The following is a 16,831-nucleotide window of genomic DNA, read 5'->3' on the forward strand; positions in this document are numbered from 1 at the left end:
ATAAAGACAAAGAATTAAAGAAAAAAGGTGCTACTAGTACAGTTATAAGTAAAAAGAATTCCTTTATAAATCAAATAACTGTCACTTCCCTACTCCAACGATCAAAAAAGGACTGTCTTAACTTTTAAGTTGGTCAGAGATAGACTGCTTTGGTTTCTCAAAATTATTGCCAGTGATACTCAAAATTATTCCCAGTGAGTTTTTACCTTTTCACTCTGAACAATTTTTCTGAACTACTTTTGATACTTTTAGCTTGAAAACAATGCATGTACCAGCATCATAATCTCTAAAAGCAAAACTTCATACAGGAATGCTTTATACTAATTCACATAATGAGCTTTAAGGTTTATACACACATACATGTGATCTGTTTTTTCTACTATAGATTTACTGTCCAACTGCCCATGAGCCACACAGTTCCTAATCTACTTATATTTCAAGATGGGAAAACATTAGGTCATAAAAAAAATCTTCAAAGGGTCATTCCTTCTCCTACTATCCCAAAATTTTACAAAGAGATGTGCACCTGCCCTAACTACAAGTTTCTACACGTATCAATCACATTTTGCTTTCTGGGCCCACATATCTAGTGGGTCCAGAAAAGACCTAAAATAGGATGAACAAACAACAAAAGAGAAACAATGCCCAAGAAATACAATGTAAAAAAGTTGTATTAAATCTTACCTCTTTAGGACACTGATTTTTGCAACAACTCAAGAGATTCTTTTCATTTACATCAGCTGTGGTTATTTTTCTAAAAAGATGACAGGAAGTTTTAATGACAGTCAAAGCAAAGTCCATTTTATAGTATGGTTTTTCTAAAAACAGCTCACAATTTCAAACAGCAATGCAATAAGCTTATCAGAAAAACTTTTTTCAGTTGATTCTGGATTAAGCTATTTATTAATGTTTGAAAATGATTTAAAATCATTCATTTAATTCACTTAAAATCAGTTAGTTCACTTAAAATCAGTCTGTGCTTTTATATCTGATGCAGGAAGTAACTCTGAAGTCATAAACACCAATGAATAAAACTTTCTAACAAAGAGCTGAACAGTAGATACGTAAGTGAGTAACCAATGACAATCTAAAAATCCCCATAATACATATCCCACTTTTCTCTTCCCTATTACCTTTCTTCTCTTTTCCTTTATTCTTTCTTTTCCAATTCCTTTCACTAGACATAGTTGCTAAAATACACTGTAAGTTTAGCCTCACTAATATTAAAACTATTATCTTAAGTATATATACCAAATTAGCTAAAACCTGTACCCTAGATAACACAGGCAATTTTCTTGACAAAGTTTCATGTAACAATAACATAGTTTTTATACTGGCTCTACAACTAAAGTTTTCATACTGGCTCTATATTTTCATTCTTACAGGTAAAGTGCTCTCCTCTGAACTTAAAGAGGTAATATTATTTTGTTCCTGTTTCTCTATAATTAGAAACAAGTTTTTCAAGGCCTGTATCTTTTATAACTAATTTCTACAGAAGAAACTGCATGAAGCAGAAAATGACTAAAAGGAAAAGATGACTTATGAAATGGAAAGTAAATGAAATTATCAGAAAAAATACTGAGACTGAAGAACTCTGTATAAAAACATGGATTCAAGAAAAGGAAAAAAGAGCTCGATAGCTGTGGTAATGGAAACCACTTCCAATCCATCTACCTCCAAACATTTCTACCCAAAATCATTCAGCTCATTAATAACAAACAGAATCACTGAAATTCCATGATGTCAGCAAAACTAGAAGACAGAAATTTCTACAAATTGCAAATGACCTGTAAGCAGACAAATAAACACCAACTCCTAGCACAGCTATTTCTCAAGCTCCCATAGCAAATCTTTACAGACAGCTTGGTAGAGTTCTGGAAAAAATGAGAGGTATGAGAAGACAGGGACTGAGCTAACATTGTACCAAGAAGAAAAAGTCCACCACAAATGTAAAAATACTGAAAAAGTCTTGGTAAATCAAAGCAAGAGAAGACACTTTTAAAAAGTAGGCAAGAATCAAGAAGCCAGTGTTAGAAAGGCAATGCTTTGTGGAAGAAGGTAAAAGGAGAAGGTGTCCTTTGGAGACCATATGACAAAGGAAAAAGAAGCAAGAGGGGTAAATTTAGGACACTGCAAGACCAAAGAAAACAAACTCTTGGGACATTCCTGGCAGTCCAATGATTAAGATTCCATGCTTCCACTGCAAGGGGCATGGGTTTGATCCCTGGCTGAGGAACTAAGATTCACAGAGGGCACAGTCCCCAAAAAGGAAAAAAGAAAACAGCCTCTTTTCATTCAGTAACACTCATTAATAAAGCAAAATTGTCCTCTTAACTCTTCTTACAAAATTTCTAAAACTAAAAATTGTAATTTTTTAATTTCAACAAAATAATTTTAGTATTTAAAAAGAATAAAATCTGACTTCCCAATTTAAACCATGAGTCTAAAGTATAAGTGGGAGAAGGAAATGGCAACCCACTCCAGTATTCCTGCCTGGACAATCCTGTGGACAGAGGAGCCTGGAGGGCTGCTGTCCATGGGGTCACACAGAGTCGGACACGACTGAAGCAATTTAGCATGCATGCATGCATTGGAGAAGGAAATGGCAACCCACTCCAGTATTCTTGCCTGGAGATTCCCAGGGACAAAGGAGCCTGGTGGGCTACCGTCTCTGGGGTCACACAGAGTTGGACACGACTAAAGAGACTTAGCAGCAGCAGGGTTTAAGTAACAAAAATATTTTAAAGAAACTATCAGCATTTACTTTGGCCACCTGATGTGAAGATGACTCACTGGAAAACACCTTGATGCTGGGAAAGATTGAAGGCAGGAGGAGAAGGGGAAGACAGAGGATGAGATGGCTGGATGGCATCACTGACTCGATGGACATGAGTTTGAGCAAGCTCCAGGAGTTGGTGATGGACAGGGAAGCCTGGCATGCTGCAGTCCATGGGGTCACAAAGAGTAGGAGACAACTGAGCAACTAAACTGATTATCATTTTTCTGTATGGTCATGTATGGTCCAAAAAGTCAGAAATAAACTCATATTCCCAAATTTAATCTGAGTAAAATATAAAAATCTCACTTTACAGACTTAAGTGAAATGGTTAATTATGTCAGAGCATGATTAAATAGAAAAAAAATGAAAAAAAAATTTTCCTCCACATAATCCACAAGCAAAAACTTGCATTTTTAAGTAAGGAAAATATAGAAGTCATATCCTAGTATGATAATTGCCATAACAGTAACATATGGAATAAACAAAAGCCTATCTTTTAAATCTACGATTTAAAAATTGTGCGTAAGTAACTATACACAAGTCAACTTTGAACCAACAAAACCCTAGCTGACACTGGTATTTGAACAATCTGCTATAGGAGTGATTCTGCTGTTTTTCTAAAAGCAAGTTTTTTCCTAACAAAATCTTACATGAAATATCCAAATGGAAAAAAGAGAATTTCCCTGATTAAGATCAAGGTAAAGTATCTGGAAGGTGAAACAGCCTACATTTCTTCCTTCCAGATCTCTACTGGAAAATCAAGGCCTCCAGCCTCTAAGGACCACACTGAAAAATATTTCTTAAAGTACTGTATTAAAGGTTCTAAATTATAAAAAAGATAACAGTTAAAATGGCTGGTAAAACAAGAGTATTTCTTCAGTCTACTTACCTACATTCCACATAAAGACTTGTGATCTTGCAGTGACATTTTATTCTAAGCATCTGAACACATGGAGGGCACTCTCCAGGGTGACATGGCAGGACACACGGATGAGGACAACCTGACGGCCGTGATTTAGAGCACCCTTCTTCACAGTGAAGGCATTCTGGGCCAGCCTGGTAAGTACCAAGGAAATAAATCATTGAAATACAGAAATCTAACATTTCTATACAGCTAAACCTATAAAATGTATATATCTACATCAGCAGCTCTCAGAAATTCAGTTAATAAAATGGTGCTATGCTTTCACTCTTCTAAAAATATTCAAATGAATAACAGCAAGATTATCAATGGGACCATTACTCACAAAGATTTTTGTCTACCAACCTCTTTTGATCAAACTGCTTCACCTTTAAAATGGACTAGATTACACGAAGCTTTCCTACTAAAATGTAAATTACTTACTAGTCAGTGGTGGGGGGTGGGGGGGAAACAGTAAAAGCTTACCAATTTCCACTCAAGAAGTATGACCATCATCTAACTAAAGAAATCAACGCACTGTTAACACACAAATAAAAATTACCAAAGCATTCAATGTTCTAGGAATGTTAATTGCATCTGGCCAAGGAGAAACACATATAGAAGGGAGAGAAAATGACTAGCAGTCTAATTTATTTTTTAATGCACTTCAGTAAGACAAGATTAAATTACATTTACAAATAAATGGACCTTAATGTAGCTCAACAAAGTACCTCTTTTGTAATCATGGCTGAACTTGGAAATGATAATAAAAATGTTTAACCCTCATAACTTAGTATCCATGTCAGTTCAGTTCAGTTCAGTTCAGTAGCTCAGTCATGTCCGACTCTTTGCGACCCCATGAATCGCAGCACGCCAGGCCTCCCTGTCCATCACCATCTCCCAGAGTTCACTCAAACTCACATCCATCGAGAAGGTGATGCCACCCAGCCATCTCATCCTCTGTCGTCCCCTTCTCCTTCTGCCCCCAATCCCCCCCAGCATCAGAGTCTTTTCCAATGAGTCAACTCTTCGCATTGAGGTGGCCAAAGTACTGGAGTTTCAGCTTTAGCATCAGTACTACCAAAGAACACCCAGGACTGATCTCCTCCAGAATGGACTGGTTGGATCTCCTTGCAGTCCAAGGGACTCTCAAGAGTCTTCTCCAACACCACAGTTCAAAAGCATCAATTCTTTGACGCTCAGCTTTCTTCACAGTCCAACTCTCGCATCCATACATGACCACTGGAAAAACCATAGCCTTGACTAGACGGACCTTTGTTGGCAAAGTAATGTCTCTGCTTTTGAATATGCTGTCTAGGTTGGTCAGAACTTTCCTTCCAAGGAGTAAGCGTCTTTTAATTTCATGGCTGCAATCACCATCTGCAGTGATTTTTGAGCCCAGAAAAATAAAGTCAGCCACTGTTTCCCCATCTATTTGCCATGAAGTGATGGGACCAGATGCCATGATCTTCGTTTTCTGAATGTTGAGCTTTAAGCCAACTTTTTCACTCTCCTCTTTCACTTTCATCAAGAGGCTTTTTAGTTCCTCTTCACTTTCTGCCATAAGGGTGGTGTCATCTGCATATCTGAGGTTATTGATATTTCTCCTGGCAATCTTGATTCCAGCTTGTGCTTCTTCCAGCCCAGCGTTTCTCATGATGTACTCTGCATATAAGTTAAATAAGCAGGGTGACAATATACAGCCTTGATGTACTCCTTTTCCTATTTGCACAGTATCCATGTCAATTGCTCTCCTTTATTCATGTGAAATGCCAGGCTGGATGAAGCATAAGCTGGATCAAGATTGCCAGGAGAAATATCAATAACCTCAGATATGCAGATGACACCACCCTTATGGCAGAAAGTGAAGAGGAACTAAAGAGCCTCTTAATGAAAGAGAATGAAAAAGTTGGCTTAAAACTCAACATTCAAAAAGCTAAGATGATGCCATCCAATCCCATCACTTCATGGCAAACAGATGGGGAAACAATGGAATCAGTGACAAACTATTTTCTTGGGCTCCAAAACCACCATAAATGGTGACTGCACCCATGATTTTAAAAGACGTTTGCTCCTTAGATGAAAAGCTATGATAAACCTAGACAGCATATTAAAAAGCCAGAGACATTACTTTGCCAACAAAGGTCCATCTCGTCAAAGCTATGGTTTTTCCAGTAGTCACGTATGGATGTAAGAGTTGGACTATAAAGAAGGCTGAGCATAGAAGAATTGGTGTTTTTGAACTGTAGTGTTGGAGAAGACTCTTGAGAGTCCCTTGGGCAACAAGGAGATCAAATCAGTCCATCCTAAAGGAAATCTATCCTGAATATTCATTGGAAGTACTGGTGCTGAAGCTGAAGCTCCAATACTTCGGCCACCTGACACAAAGAGCTGACTCATTGGAAAAGACCCTGAAGCTGGGGAAGATTGAAGGCAGGGGAAGAAAGGGACAGAGGACGAGATGGTTGGATGGCATCACTGACAACGGACGTGAGTTTGAGCAAGCTCCAGGAGTTGGTGATGGACTGGGAAGCCTGGCATGCTGCGGTCCATGGGGTTGCAAAGAGTCGGACACGACTGAGTAACAACCAACACAAATTCAGTTCTTTAGTAGATACATATTAGTTAAATTATTAAATTACTAGACCAGAGAGGTCTAATAATTTGTTGAGCATCTCTATGTCTTTTTTAATTGACATAAAATTCTAATCTATTTTTGACATGCAGGATTACAAAGAAAAAGTGTTTCAATTATCAAACATTCCTCTATAATTTCTTTTTAAAAAAATAAACAGTGGGAGTTCCTCTTTAAATAAACAGGCAAATATTTTCCTATTTCAAAAAAAAAAATACATATTAACTTATTCCATTAATACTTATTCAGCATTATGTGCCAGGTATTGTCCCATATACTGGGAATATGCAAGATTGGAGAGGGTTCCTGGCCCAAGGAATTTATATTTAAGTAGGGGACTATAAAGAACTTGTAACAATATCTTCATATATACTGAGAAAAGATAAAGCAGGACCTATAGGAGACTCAATTGAAATGTTACAGTAAAGAATTTTAAAAGTTCTGAATTATTTAATTTTCAATACATAAATCAGAATGATTACAAAGTTTTCTTCCAAAATAATTTTCATTCACATACATTGCAGTAGCCTTCCCTGAATGTGAGACAGGGATGAACTTGTAGCTACATTGAGAAGAACTGCACATAACTTTTAACTCATATTTTGCCAGAGCAATTCACTGCCTAAGAAGCCATGTCAAGTAATCCAAGGTAACTGTAATTCCCCACTTCCTTAAATGAATTTTTTCTGACTCAGTTGATATTCTGGCCATACATCATATATCAGCTATTCTCTCAAGGGATTCTGAATCATTATATTAGTTTGATTTTATAAGTCCAGGATCTTCCTCATTTTATCATGACAATATTTTTACTAAGGATCAAGGTATAGCTCAATGAAGAAATTATAAGCAATACAAGTTACATATACATTTACACACGAAAAAGAATATACTACGGACATTTATGTTGCCATGTATTATAATTACCAAATCAAAGATCAAAACATCTAACAATGCAAGTGAAATTATCAATAACACAATTCATATAATAATTTAAACATCTGTTAATGTAACATTACTTAGTAATGAAGCTTAAAAATGTTAACTTATTCCTTATTAAGCACACTGCTAAATTAGGATTCCCTACAAAATGGACACCTAAGAAAAAACACTATTTAAAAAAAAATTTTTATATTATTTGAAATTTGATTAGCTACATTTGTTTTTCTATGTAAAATGGCAATTTTTAGACTTTTTTAGGTTGATATCACATATGCTTGTAAAATGCTAATTTTAGTAAACCTCACACAATTTACACATATCCCATATTTGTGATGTTATTTACTGCCAACAGAGAATTTATTAAAATCGTGAACATCGCCTACTACCAATTTTAGAGTTAAAAAACAGCTGAGAGCAAATGCTCCAGACAAAACTTTGAGATATAAACGGATAGCAGTAGAGGTGATACTGCCGCTATTGTCTAAAAAGGATGATTTCTGTACTTTTATCATAAAATCAAATCCTATGTATTAACACAGGTACAGCATGTAAAGGGTACCAAAGTAAAAGGCATATTATTATGAGCTAGCACAAAGATACAGAGAGATATACGCCAAGTGTTAAAGCTGGTTGTCTTAGGAAAAGCAAGGAAGGAGAAGGGATGAGGGCAAGAAAAGAGAGAGAAATTATAGCAAAATATTTATGGCATAATTATTAAAACAAAGTGTTTTAAGCATATCATAACCATGTATACATTCAATCCAAGGACATTACCTTTTTTTTGTCAGTGCAGGAATCTGTTTCAGTTACTTTGTGACACTCTTTCATACATGTATGATTCTGACAAGTTAAGGTTCGTCCGCAAGCTCTTTTACAAGAATAAGGTCCTACAGCATGACATGGTAGAGGGCTCACCTTAAAATTTAAGACAAAAAGGAAAATTAGCAACATACACCAGAGAAGGCAATGGCAACACACTCCAGTACTCTTGCCTGGAAAATCCCATGGAAGGAGGAGTCTGATAGGCTGCAGTCCATGGGGTCGCTAAGAGTAAGACATGACTGAACATTTTCACTTTCACTTTTCACTTTCATACATTGGAGAAGGAAATGGCAACCCACTCCAGTGTACTTGCCTGGAGAATCCCAGGGACGAGGGAGCCTGGTGGGCTGCTGTCTATGGGGCTGCACAGAGTCGGACACAACTGAAGCAACTTAGTAGCAGCAGCAACGTACACACATACACAGCCTACTGGAAGCATGTTTCCAAAATGATTGTTATTCATTTGAGAACAAGTTCTATCTAACACATTTCATTAATAATTACTATCGTAATCTATCCAAAAAAATCCAAAGAATGAATGCCAGAAAGCAAAATATCCTATTCCTAAAAGGGAAACTCAACAATATAATGCTTCTGTAGTGAATGCATATTCATAGGCTAATTCTCAAATAAAAGCACTGTATATTTTTGAATACTTAGTAGACAAACTCTTATACTCTTTAGACCACTAAAAAGACAATACATTGACTTTGTTATTTCTAATAGCCATCATATAGAAGAGGAATATATTAATAGATTGTAAGCTTTAGTTAAAGCTTGTGCCTGTAACTCACCTCATGTTTTCCAAGACATTCCCTATAAGAAAAAAAATGAAAACATTATACATTCTTCAAAAAGAATATTTTTAAAGCAAAGATGCTAACTCTACTGGTTTTTAAATTAACAAAAAATAAACACATATGGAAATAATAAGTGATTACAGAAAGATTTCAGGATACAAAGTTAATACACAAAAGCCAACTGCTGAGCTGGAATTTGAAATTAAAAACACACCACCATTTATATGAGGGCTTCCCTGATAGCTCAGTTGGTCAAGAATCCACCTGCAATGCAGGAGACCCCAGTTCGATTCCTGGGTCAGGAAGATCCACTGGAGAAGGGATAGGCTACCCACTCCAGTATTCTTGGGCTTCCCTTATGGCTCAGCTGGTAAAGAATCCGCCTGCAACACGGGAGACCTAGGTTCAATCCCTGGATTGGGAAGATCCCCTGGAGCAGGGAAAGGGTACCCACTCCAGTATTCTGGCCTAGAGAATTCCATGGACTGTATAGTCCATGGGGTCACAAAGAGTAGGACACGACTGAGCAACTTTCACTTTCACCATTTATACTATCACACAGAAAAATGAAATACTTAAGATATAAATCTAACAAAATAAATAATAAGATCTATATGAAGAAAACTATAAAACACTGATGAAAGAAATAAAAGTAGACCTAAATATATGAAGAGATATTTCATGTTCATCTTTAGAAAGGTGCAATGCTGTTAAATGTCACTTCTTCCCAACTTCATCTAGATTCAACACAAATACAATCAAAATCCCAGCAAGTTATTTTGTGGATATCAATAAACTGATTCTACGATCTTTATGGAAAAACAAAAAAACCCAGGATAGCCAACACAGTACTGAAGAACAGAGGCAAAGAACTGACACTACCCAACATCAAGCCTTATTATAAGGCTACAGTGATCAAGACAGTATGGTATTAGTGAAAGAACAGACAAACACATCAATGGAACAAACAGAGAGCCCAGAAACAGACTCACACAAAGACAGTCGACTGATCTTTGACAAAGGAGAAAGGCAATCAAACGATGAAAGGACAGACTTTTCAGCACATGGCTGGTGCTGGAACAAAGGAACATCTACATGGAAAAAAATACAGACTTTACAACTTTCTGAAGTTACGTCAAAATGGATCAAAGACCTAAATGTGAAACGCAAAACTATAAAACACAGAAGATCTAGGTGACCTTGGGTTTGGTGATGACTTTTTAAATACAACACCAAAAGCACAATCCAGAAAAGAAAAATGGCTAAGTTGGACTTCATTAAACCCAAAACATCTGCTCTGCCATAAGCGCTTAAATAAGAACACTTAAATGAAAATATAAGCCACAGACTGGGAGAAAATATTTGGAAAAACACAGCTGGTAAAGGACTTGTATGCAGAATATAAAAGAACTCTTAAAATTCAATAATAATAAATCAAACAACTCAATTAAATCAATGGGCAAGATCTGAACAGAGGACACTTTATATATATACAAATGGCAACTGAGCATATGAAAAGATGTTCAACATCATTTACCATTAAAGAACTGCCAATTAAAACAGCAATAAGATGTTGCTGTTACTACACACCCATTAGGACAGCTAAAATCCAAAACACTGACAATAATATTTGCTGGTAAGGATGCAAGGCAAAGGGAACTCTCACTCACTGCTGGAGAGAATGCAAAATGGCACTGTCTCATATAGGTAAACATAGGTCTACCATATGATCCAGAATCAGCACTCCTAAACATTTACCCAAATGAGTCGAAAACATATGACCACAAAAAACTTGCACATGAACGTTTACAGCAGCTTTCTTCATAACTGCTAAAACTTCGACAACCAAAATGTCCTTCAATAGGTGAATGCATAAACAAACTGTGGTACAATGGAATATTGCTTAGCAATAAAAAGAAATGAGCCATCAAACCATAAATAGACATACAGGAAATTAAATGTAAATTATGAAGTGCAACATGCTAAAAAGGCTATGTACTGTAGGATTCCAACTACAGGACAATTTGAAAAAGGAAGAATTCCAGAGACAGTAAAAGAAAGAAAAAGATGAACAGTTTCCAGGGGCTTGAGGGACAGGCAGGTGAGGGATGAACAAGTGTAGCACAGGATGTTTTTAGGGCAGTGAAACTATTCTGATGCAGGCAGGAGATTATGCACATACAACTGAAAAAGTATATCCTAATGTAAACTATAAACTTTAGTTAATAACAATGTATCAGTATCAGTTCCTCAGCTGTAAAAAATTCTGCTCTAAGAAAGAAATTATATTACCTGGATAGTTCATGTGACAAACAATAAATTTCAACATATACTTCATAATAATAATTATGTTACACATGCCACTGAAAAAGCATTATGTCAGAGTTAGGAAGTCCTTTATATATATGTTTTTGGTTTTTAAACTGAGATAAAATTCACATGCCATAAAGTTTACACTTTTAAAGAATATAATTCCACACTAATGTAATGTATTAATAACAGGGGAAACTGTGTGTGAATGGCAGGGAAAACAAGACCTCTTTGCACTTTCTGTGAAATTCTCCTATAAACCTAAAAAGTCATCTTTAAAAAAAAGTCTACTTAAAAAAACAAAACAAATATTTTATATCCCTTTCGAGAGACTAGTTTAGAAATTGTCATGTGATCCAACTCTGGCCAATGAAAAGTGAAAAGAATTTTATATATGGGAAAAATTTCCTCAGTCTTTAAAAGAAAAGGATGGCTGAAGGCACAAATATCTTCCATTTCTCCCTTTGGAAACTTCACTAACTGGATGGGAAGTTTATCAGAAAGGCAAATAGCCAGAGAGCAAAGACTATACAAAGGATACAAAGTAAGGACAAAATTTGGGCCCTCAATGAGGTATCTGAATTAATCAGATTAGCCAACTAGGTAGCAGTTCTAACACCAGTCTAACTATGCAAGAAATAAATGTTACCATGTTGCTTTTAATTTAGAGTTTCTGTTACTTGAAGCTAAAGGCACCCTAAATGATATAGCACATATTATATATGTTATACATACATGTTCAGAATTCTTATACCACACGGCCAAATTATTATCAAATGTAATGTTATTTTTAAAACAAGAGGACAAGAAAACAAAAACACTGTACAATAATAAGAAATTATATTGCCTTGATAATTCATGTGACAAGTAATATTTTTAATATATACTTTACAATAATTTTGTTATGCATGTTACTAAAAAATCATATCAGTGTTAGAAGGATCTTTATACATGTTCTTCTCCTTTTTAAAACTGAGATAAAATTCACATACCATAAAATGTATACTTTTAAAGAGTACAATTCAGAGGTGTTTAGTGTATTCACATGGTTGTGTAACTAAAATCACCATGATTTAATCCTAGAATATTTTTATGACCCAAAGAGAAGCCCTGAAACAATCAGAATCATTCTCATTGGTCTCCTATCCCCAGACTCTGCAACCACTAACCTACTTTCTGTCTCTATGGATTTGCCTACTATGGACATTTCATATAAATGTATTATGTGGCCTTCGGTGTCTGGCTTCTTTCATTTTTTATTTTTTTTTTTTATTTTATTTTATTCTTAAACTTTACAATATTGTATTGGTTTTTGAAGAATCCTTGCATCCCTGGGATAAAGCCCACTTGGTCATGGTGTATGATCTTTTTAATGTGTTGTTGGATTCTGATTGCTAGAATTTTGTTAAGGATTTTTGCATCTATGTTCATCAGTGATATTGGCCTGTAGTTTTCTTTTTTTGTGGCATCTTTGTCTGGTTTTGGTATTAGGGTGATGGTGGCCTCATAGAATGAGTTTGGAAGTTTACCTTCCTCTGCAATTTTCTGGAAGAGTTTGAGTAGGATAGGTGTTAGCTCTTCTCTAAATTTTTGGTAGAATTCAGCTATGAAGCCGTCTGGACCTGGGCTTTTGTTTGCTGGAAGATTTTTGATTACAGTTTCAATTTCCATGCTTGTGATGGGTCTGTTAAGAGTTTCTATTTCTTCCTGGTCCAGTTTTGGAAAGTTGTACTTTTCTAAGAATTTGTCCATTTCTTCCACGTTGTCCATTTTATTGGCATATAATTGTTGATAGTAGTCTCTTATGATCCTTTGTATTTCTGTGTTGTCTGTTGTGATCTCTCCATTTTCATTTCTAATTTTATTGATTTGATTTTTCTCCCTTTGTTTCTTGATGAGTCTGGCTAATGGTTTGTCAATTTTATTTATCCTTTCAAAGAACCAGCTTTTGGCTTTGTTGATTTTTACTATGGTCTCTTTAGTTTCTTTTGCATTTATTTCTGCCCTAATTTTTAAGATTTCTTTCCTTCTACTAACCCTGGGGTTCTTCATTTCTTCCTTTTCTAGTTGCTTTAGGTGTAGCATTAGGTTATTTATTTGACTTTTTTCTTGTTTCTTGAGGTATGCCTGTATTGCTATGAACTTTCCCCTTAGGACTGTTTTTACAGTGTCCCACAGGTTTTGGGTTGTTGTGTTTTCATTTTCATTCGTTTCTATGCAAATTTTGATTTCTTTTTTGATTTCTTCTGTGATTGGTTGGTTATTCAGCAGCGTGTTGTTCAGCCTCCATATGTTGGAATTTTTAATAGTTTTTCTCCTGTAATTGAGATCTAATCTTATTGCATTGTGGTCAGAAAAGATGTTTGGAATGATTTCTATTTTTTGAATTTACCAAGGCTAAATTTATGGCCCAGGATGTGATCTATCCTGGAGAAGGTTCCGTGTGCGCTTGAGAAAAAGGTGAAATTCATTGTTTTGGGATGAAATGTCCTATAGATATCAATTAGGTCTAAATGGTCTGTTGTATCGTTTAAAGTTTGTGTTTCCTTGTGAATTTTCTGTTTAGTTGATCTATCCATAGGTGTGAGTGGGGTATTAAAGTCTCCCACTATTATTGTGTTATTATTAATTTCTCCTTTCATACTTGTTAGCATTTGTCTTACATATTGCGGTGCTCCCGTGTTGGGTGCATACATAATTGTTATATCTTCTTCTTGGATTGATCCTTTGATCATTATGTAGTGACCATCTTTGTCTCTTTACACAGCCTTTGTTTTAAAGTCTATTTTATCTGATATGAGTATTGCTACTCCTGCTTTCTTTTGGTCCCTATTTGCATGGAAAATCTTTTTCCAGCCCTTCACTTTCAGTCTGTATGTGTCCCCTGTTTTGAGGTGGGTCTCTTGTAGACAGCATATGTAGGGGTCTTGTTTTTGTATCCATTCAGCCAGTCTTTGTCTTTTGGTTGGGGCATTCAACCCATTTACGTTTAAGATAATTATTGATAAATATGATCCCGTTGCCATTTACTTTATTGTTTTGGGTTCGAATTTATACATCCTTTTTGTGTTTCCTGTCTAGAGAATATCCTTTAGTATTTGTTGGAGAGCTGGTTTGGTGGTGCTGAATTCTCTCAGCTTTTGCTTGTCTGTAAAGCTTTTGATTTCTCCTTCATATTTGAATGAGATCCTTGCTGGGTACAATAATCTGGGCTGTAGTTTATTTTCTTTCATCACTTTAAGTATGTCTTGCCATTCCCTCCTGGCTTGAAGAGTTTCTATTGAAAGATCAGCTGTTATCCTTATGGGAATTCCCTTGTGGCTTCTTTCGTTTAGAATGACATGTTTTCAAGGTTCAACCATGTAACATGGAAATATATCAAAAAATCATGCATTTTTATGGCTGAATCATATTCCATTGTTTGTTGTGGTCCACACAGTCAAAGGCTTTGGCATAGTCAATAAAGTAGATAATTTTCCGACACTCTCTTGCTTTTTGGATGATCCAATGCATGTTGGCAATTTGATCTCTGGCTCCTTTGCCTTTTCTAATACCAACTTAAACATCTGAAAGTTCATGGTTCACCTACTGCTGAAGCCTGGCTTGGATAATTTTGAGCATTACTTTACTAGCGTGTGAGATGAGTGCAATTGTGCAGTAGTTTGAGCATTCTTTGGAACTGGAATGAAAACTGACCTTTTCCAGTCCTGTGGCCACTGCTGAGTTTTCCAAATTTGCTGGTATTTTGAGTCCAGCACTTTCACAGCATCACCTTTTAGGATTTGAAATGGATCAACTGGAATTTCATCACCTTCACTAGCTTTGTTCATAGTGATGCTTCCTCAGGCCCACTGGACTTTGCATTCCAGGATGTCTGGCTCTAGGTGAGTGATCACAACATCATGATTATCTGGGTCATGAAGATCTTTTTTGTGCAGTTCTGTGTATTCTTGCCACCTCTTCTTAATATCTTCTGCTTCTGTTAGGTCCATATCATTTCTGTCCTTTATTGACCCCATCTTTGCATGAAATGTTCCCTTGGTATCTCTAATTTTCTTGAAGAGATCTCTAGTCTTTCCCATTCTATTGTTTTCCTCTATTTCTCTGCACTGATCACTGAGGAAAGCTTTCTTATCTCTCCTTGCTATTCTTTGGAACTATGCATTCAAATGGGTATATCTTTCCTTTTCTCCTATGCCTTTCGCTTCTCTTCTATTCACAGCTATCTGTAAGGCCTCCTCAGACAACCATTTTGCCTTTTTGCATTTCTTTTTCTTGGGGATGGTCTTGATCACAGCCTCCTGTACAATGTCACAAACCTCCGTCCACAGTTCATCAGGCACTCTATCAGATCTAATCCCTTGAATCTATTTGTCACTTCCACTGTATAACAGTAAGGGATTTGATTTAGGTCAAACCTGAAAGTAGGTTTTCCCCCTACTTTCTTCAATTTAAGTCTGAATTTGGCAATAAGGAGTTCATGGTCTGTGCCACAGTCAGCTCCCGGTCTTGCTTTTGCTGACTGTATAGAACTTCTCCATCTTTGGCTGCAAAAAATATAATCAATCTGATTTTGGTATTGACCATCTGGTGATGTCCATATGTAGAGTCTTCTCTTGTGTTGTTGGAAGAGGATGTTTGCTATGACCAGTGCATTCTCTTGGCAAAACTGTTAGCCTTTCACCTGTTTCATTCTGCACTCCAAAGGCCAAATTTGCCTGTTACTCCAGGTATTTCTTCACTCCCTACTTTTGCATTCCAATCCCCTATAATGAAAAGGACATCTGTTTTGGCTGTTAAGTTCTAGAAGGTCTTATAGGTCTTCATAGAACTGTTCAACTTCAGCTTCTTCAGCATTACTGGTCAGGGCATAGATTTGGATTACTGTGATACTGAACTGTTTGCCTTGGAAACGAACAGAAATCATTCTGTCATTTTTGAGATTGCATTCAAGTACTGCATTTCAGACTCTTGTTGACTATGATGGCTACTCCATTTCTTCTAAGGGATTCTTGTCCACAGTAGTAGATATAATGGTCATCTGAGTTAAATCGACCCATTCCAGTCCATTTTAGTTTGCTGATTCCTAGAATGTCAACGTTCACTCTTGCCATCTCCTGTTTGAACACTTCCAATGTGCCTTGATTCATGGACCTAACATTCCAGGTTCCTATGCAATATTGCTCTTTACAGCATCAGACTTTACTTCCATGACCAGTTACATCCACAACTGGGTATTGTTTTTGCTTTGTCTCTGTCTCTTCATTCTTTCTGGAGTTATTTCTCCACTGATCTCCAGTAGCATATTGGGCACCTACCAACCTGGGGAGTTCATCTTTCAGTGTCCTATCTTTTTGCCTTTTCATACTGTTCATGGGGTTCTCAAGGCAAGAATACTGAAGTGGTTTGCCATTCCCTTTTCCAGTGGACCACGTTTTGTCAGAACTCTTCACCAAGACCAATCCATCTTGGGTGGCCTTACATGGCATGGCTTAAAAGCTTCATTGAGTTAGACAAGGCTATGGTCCATGTGATCAGATTGGTTAGTTTTCTGTGATTGTGGTTTTCAGTCTGTCTGCCCTCTGATGGAGAAGGGTAAGAGGCTTATGGAAGCTTCTTGATGGGGGAGACTGACTGAGGGG

The 16,831-nt window shown here is 36.4% G+C and overlaps 1 protein-coding gene across 5 annotated transcripts in view; it reads right to left on the minus strand.

The window, feature by feature from the left end:
* NFXL1 (nuclear transcription factor, X-box binding like 1) overlaps positions 1–16,831 on the minus strand; it is a 59,034-nt gene that overhangs the window by 14,568 nt on the left and 27,635 nt on the right. For all 5 annotated transcript variants that reach the window (XM_055588496.1, XM_055588494.1, XM_055588493.1 and 2 more), the window contains exons 16-19: positions 8,874–8,895; positions 8,032–8,172; positions 3,669–3,835; positions 685–754 (exon numbers count right to left, since the gene is read on the minus strand). In XM_055588496.1, the coding sequence (XP_055444471.1) occupies positions 685–754; positions 3,669–3,835; positions 8,032–8,172; positions 8,874–8,895 (400 nt within the window). The remainder of the gene's footprint in view (positions 1–684; positions 755–3,668; positions 3,836–8,031; positions 8,173–8,873; positions 8,896–16,831) is intronic.

Source organism: Bubalus kerabau, chromosome 7 (assembly GCF_029407905.1).
Source record: "Bubalus kerabau isolate K-KA32 ecotype Philippines breed swamp buffalo chromosome 7, PCC_UOA_SB_1v2, whole genome shotgun sequence".
NCBI lineage: Eukaryota > Metazoa > Chordata > Mammalia > Artiodactyla > Bovidae > Bubalus > Bubalus kerabau.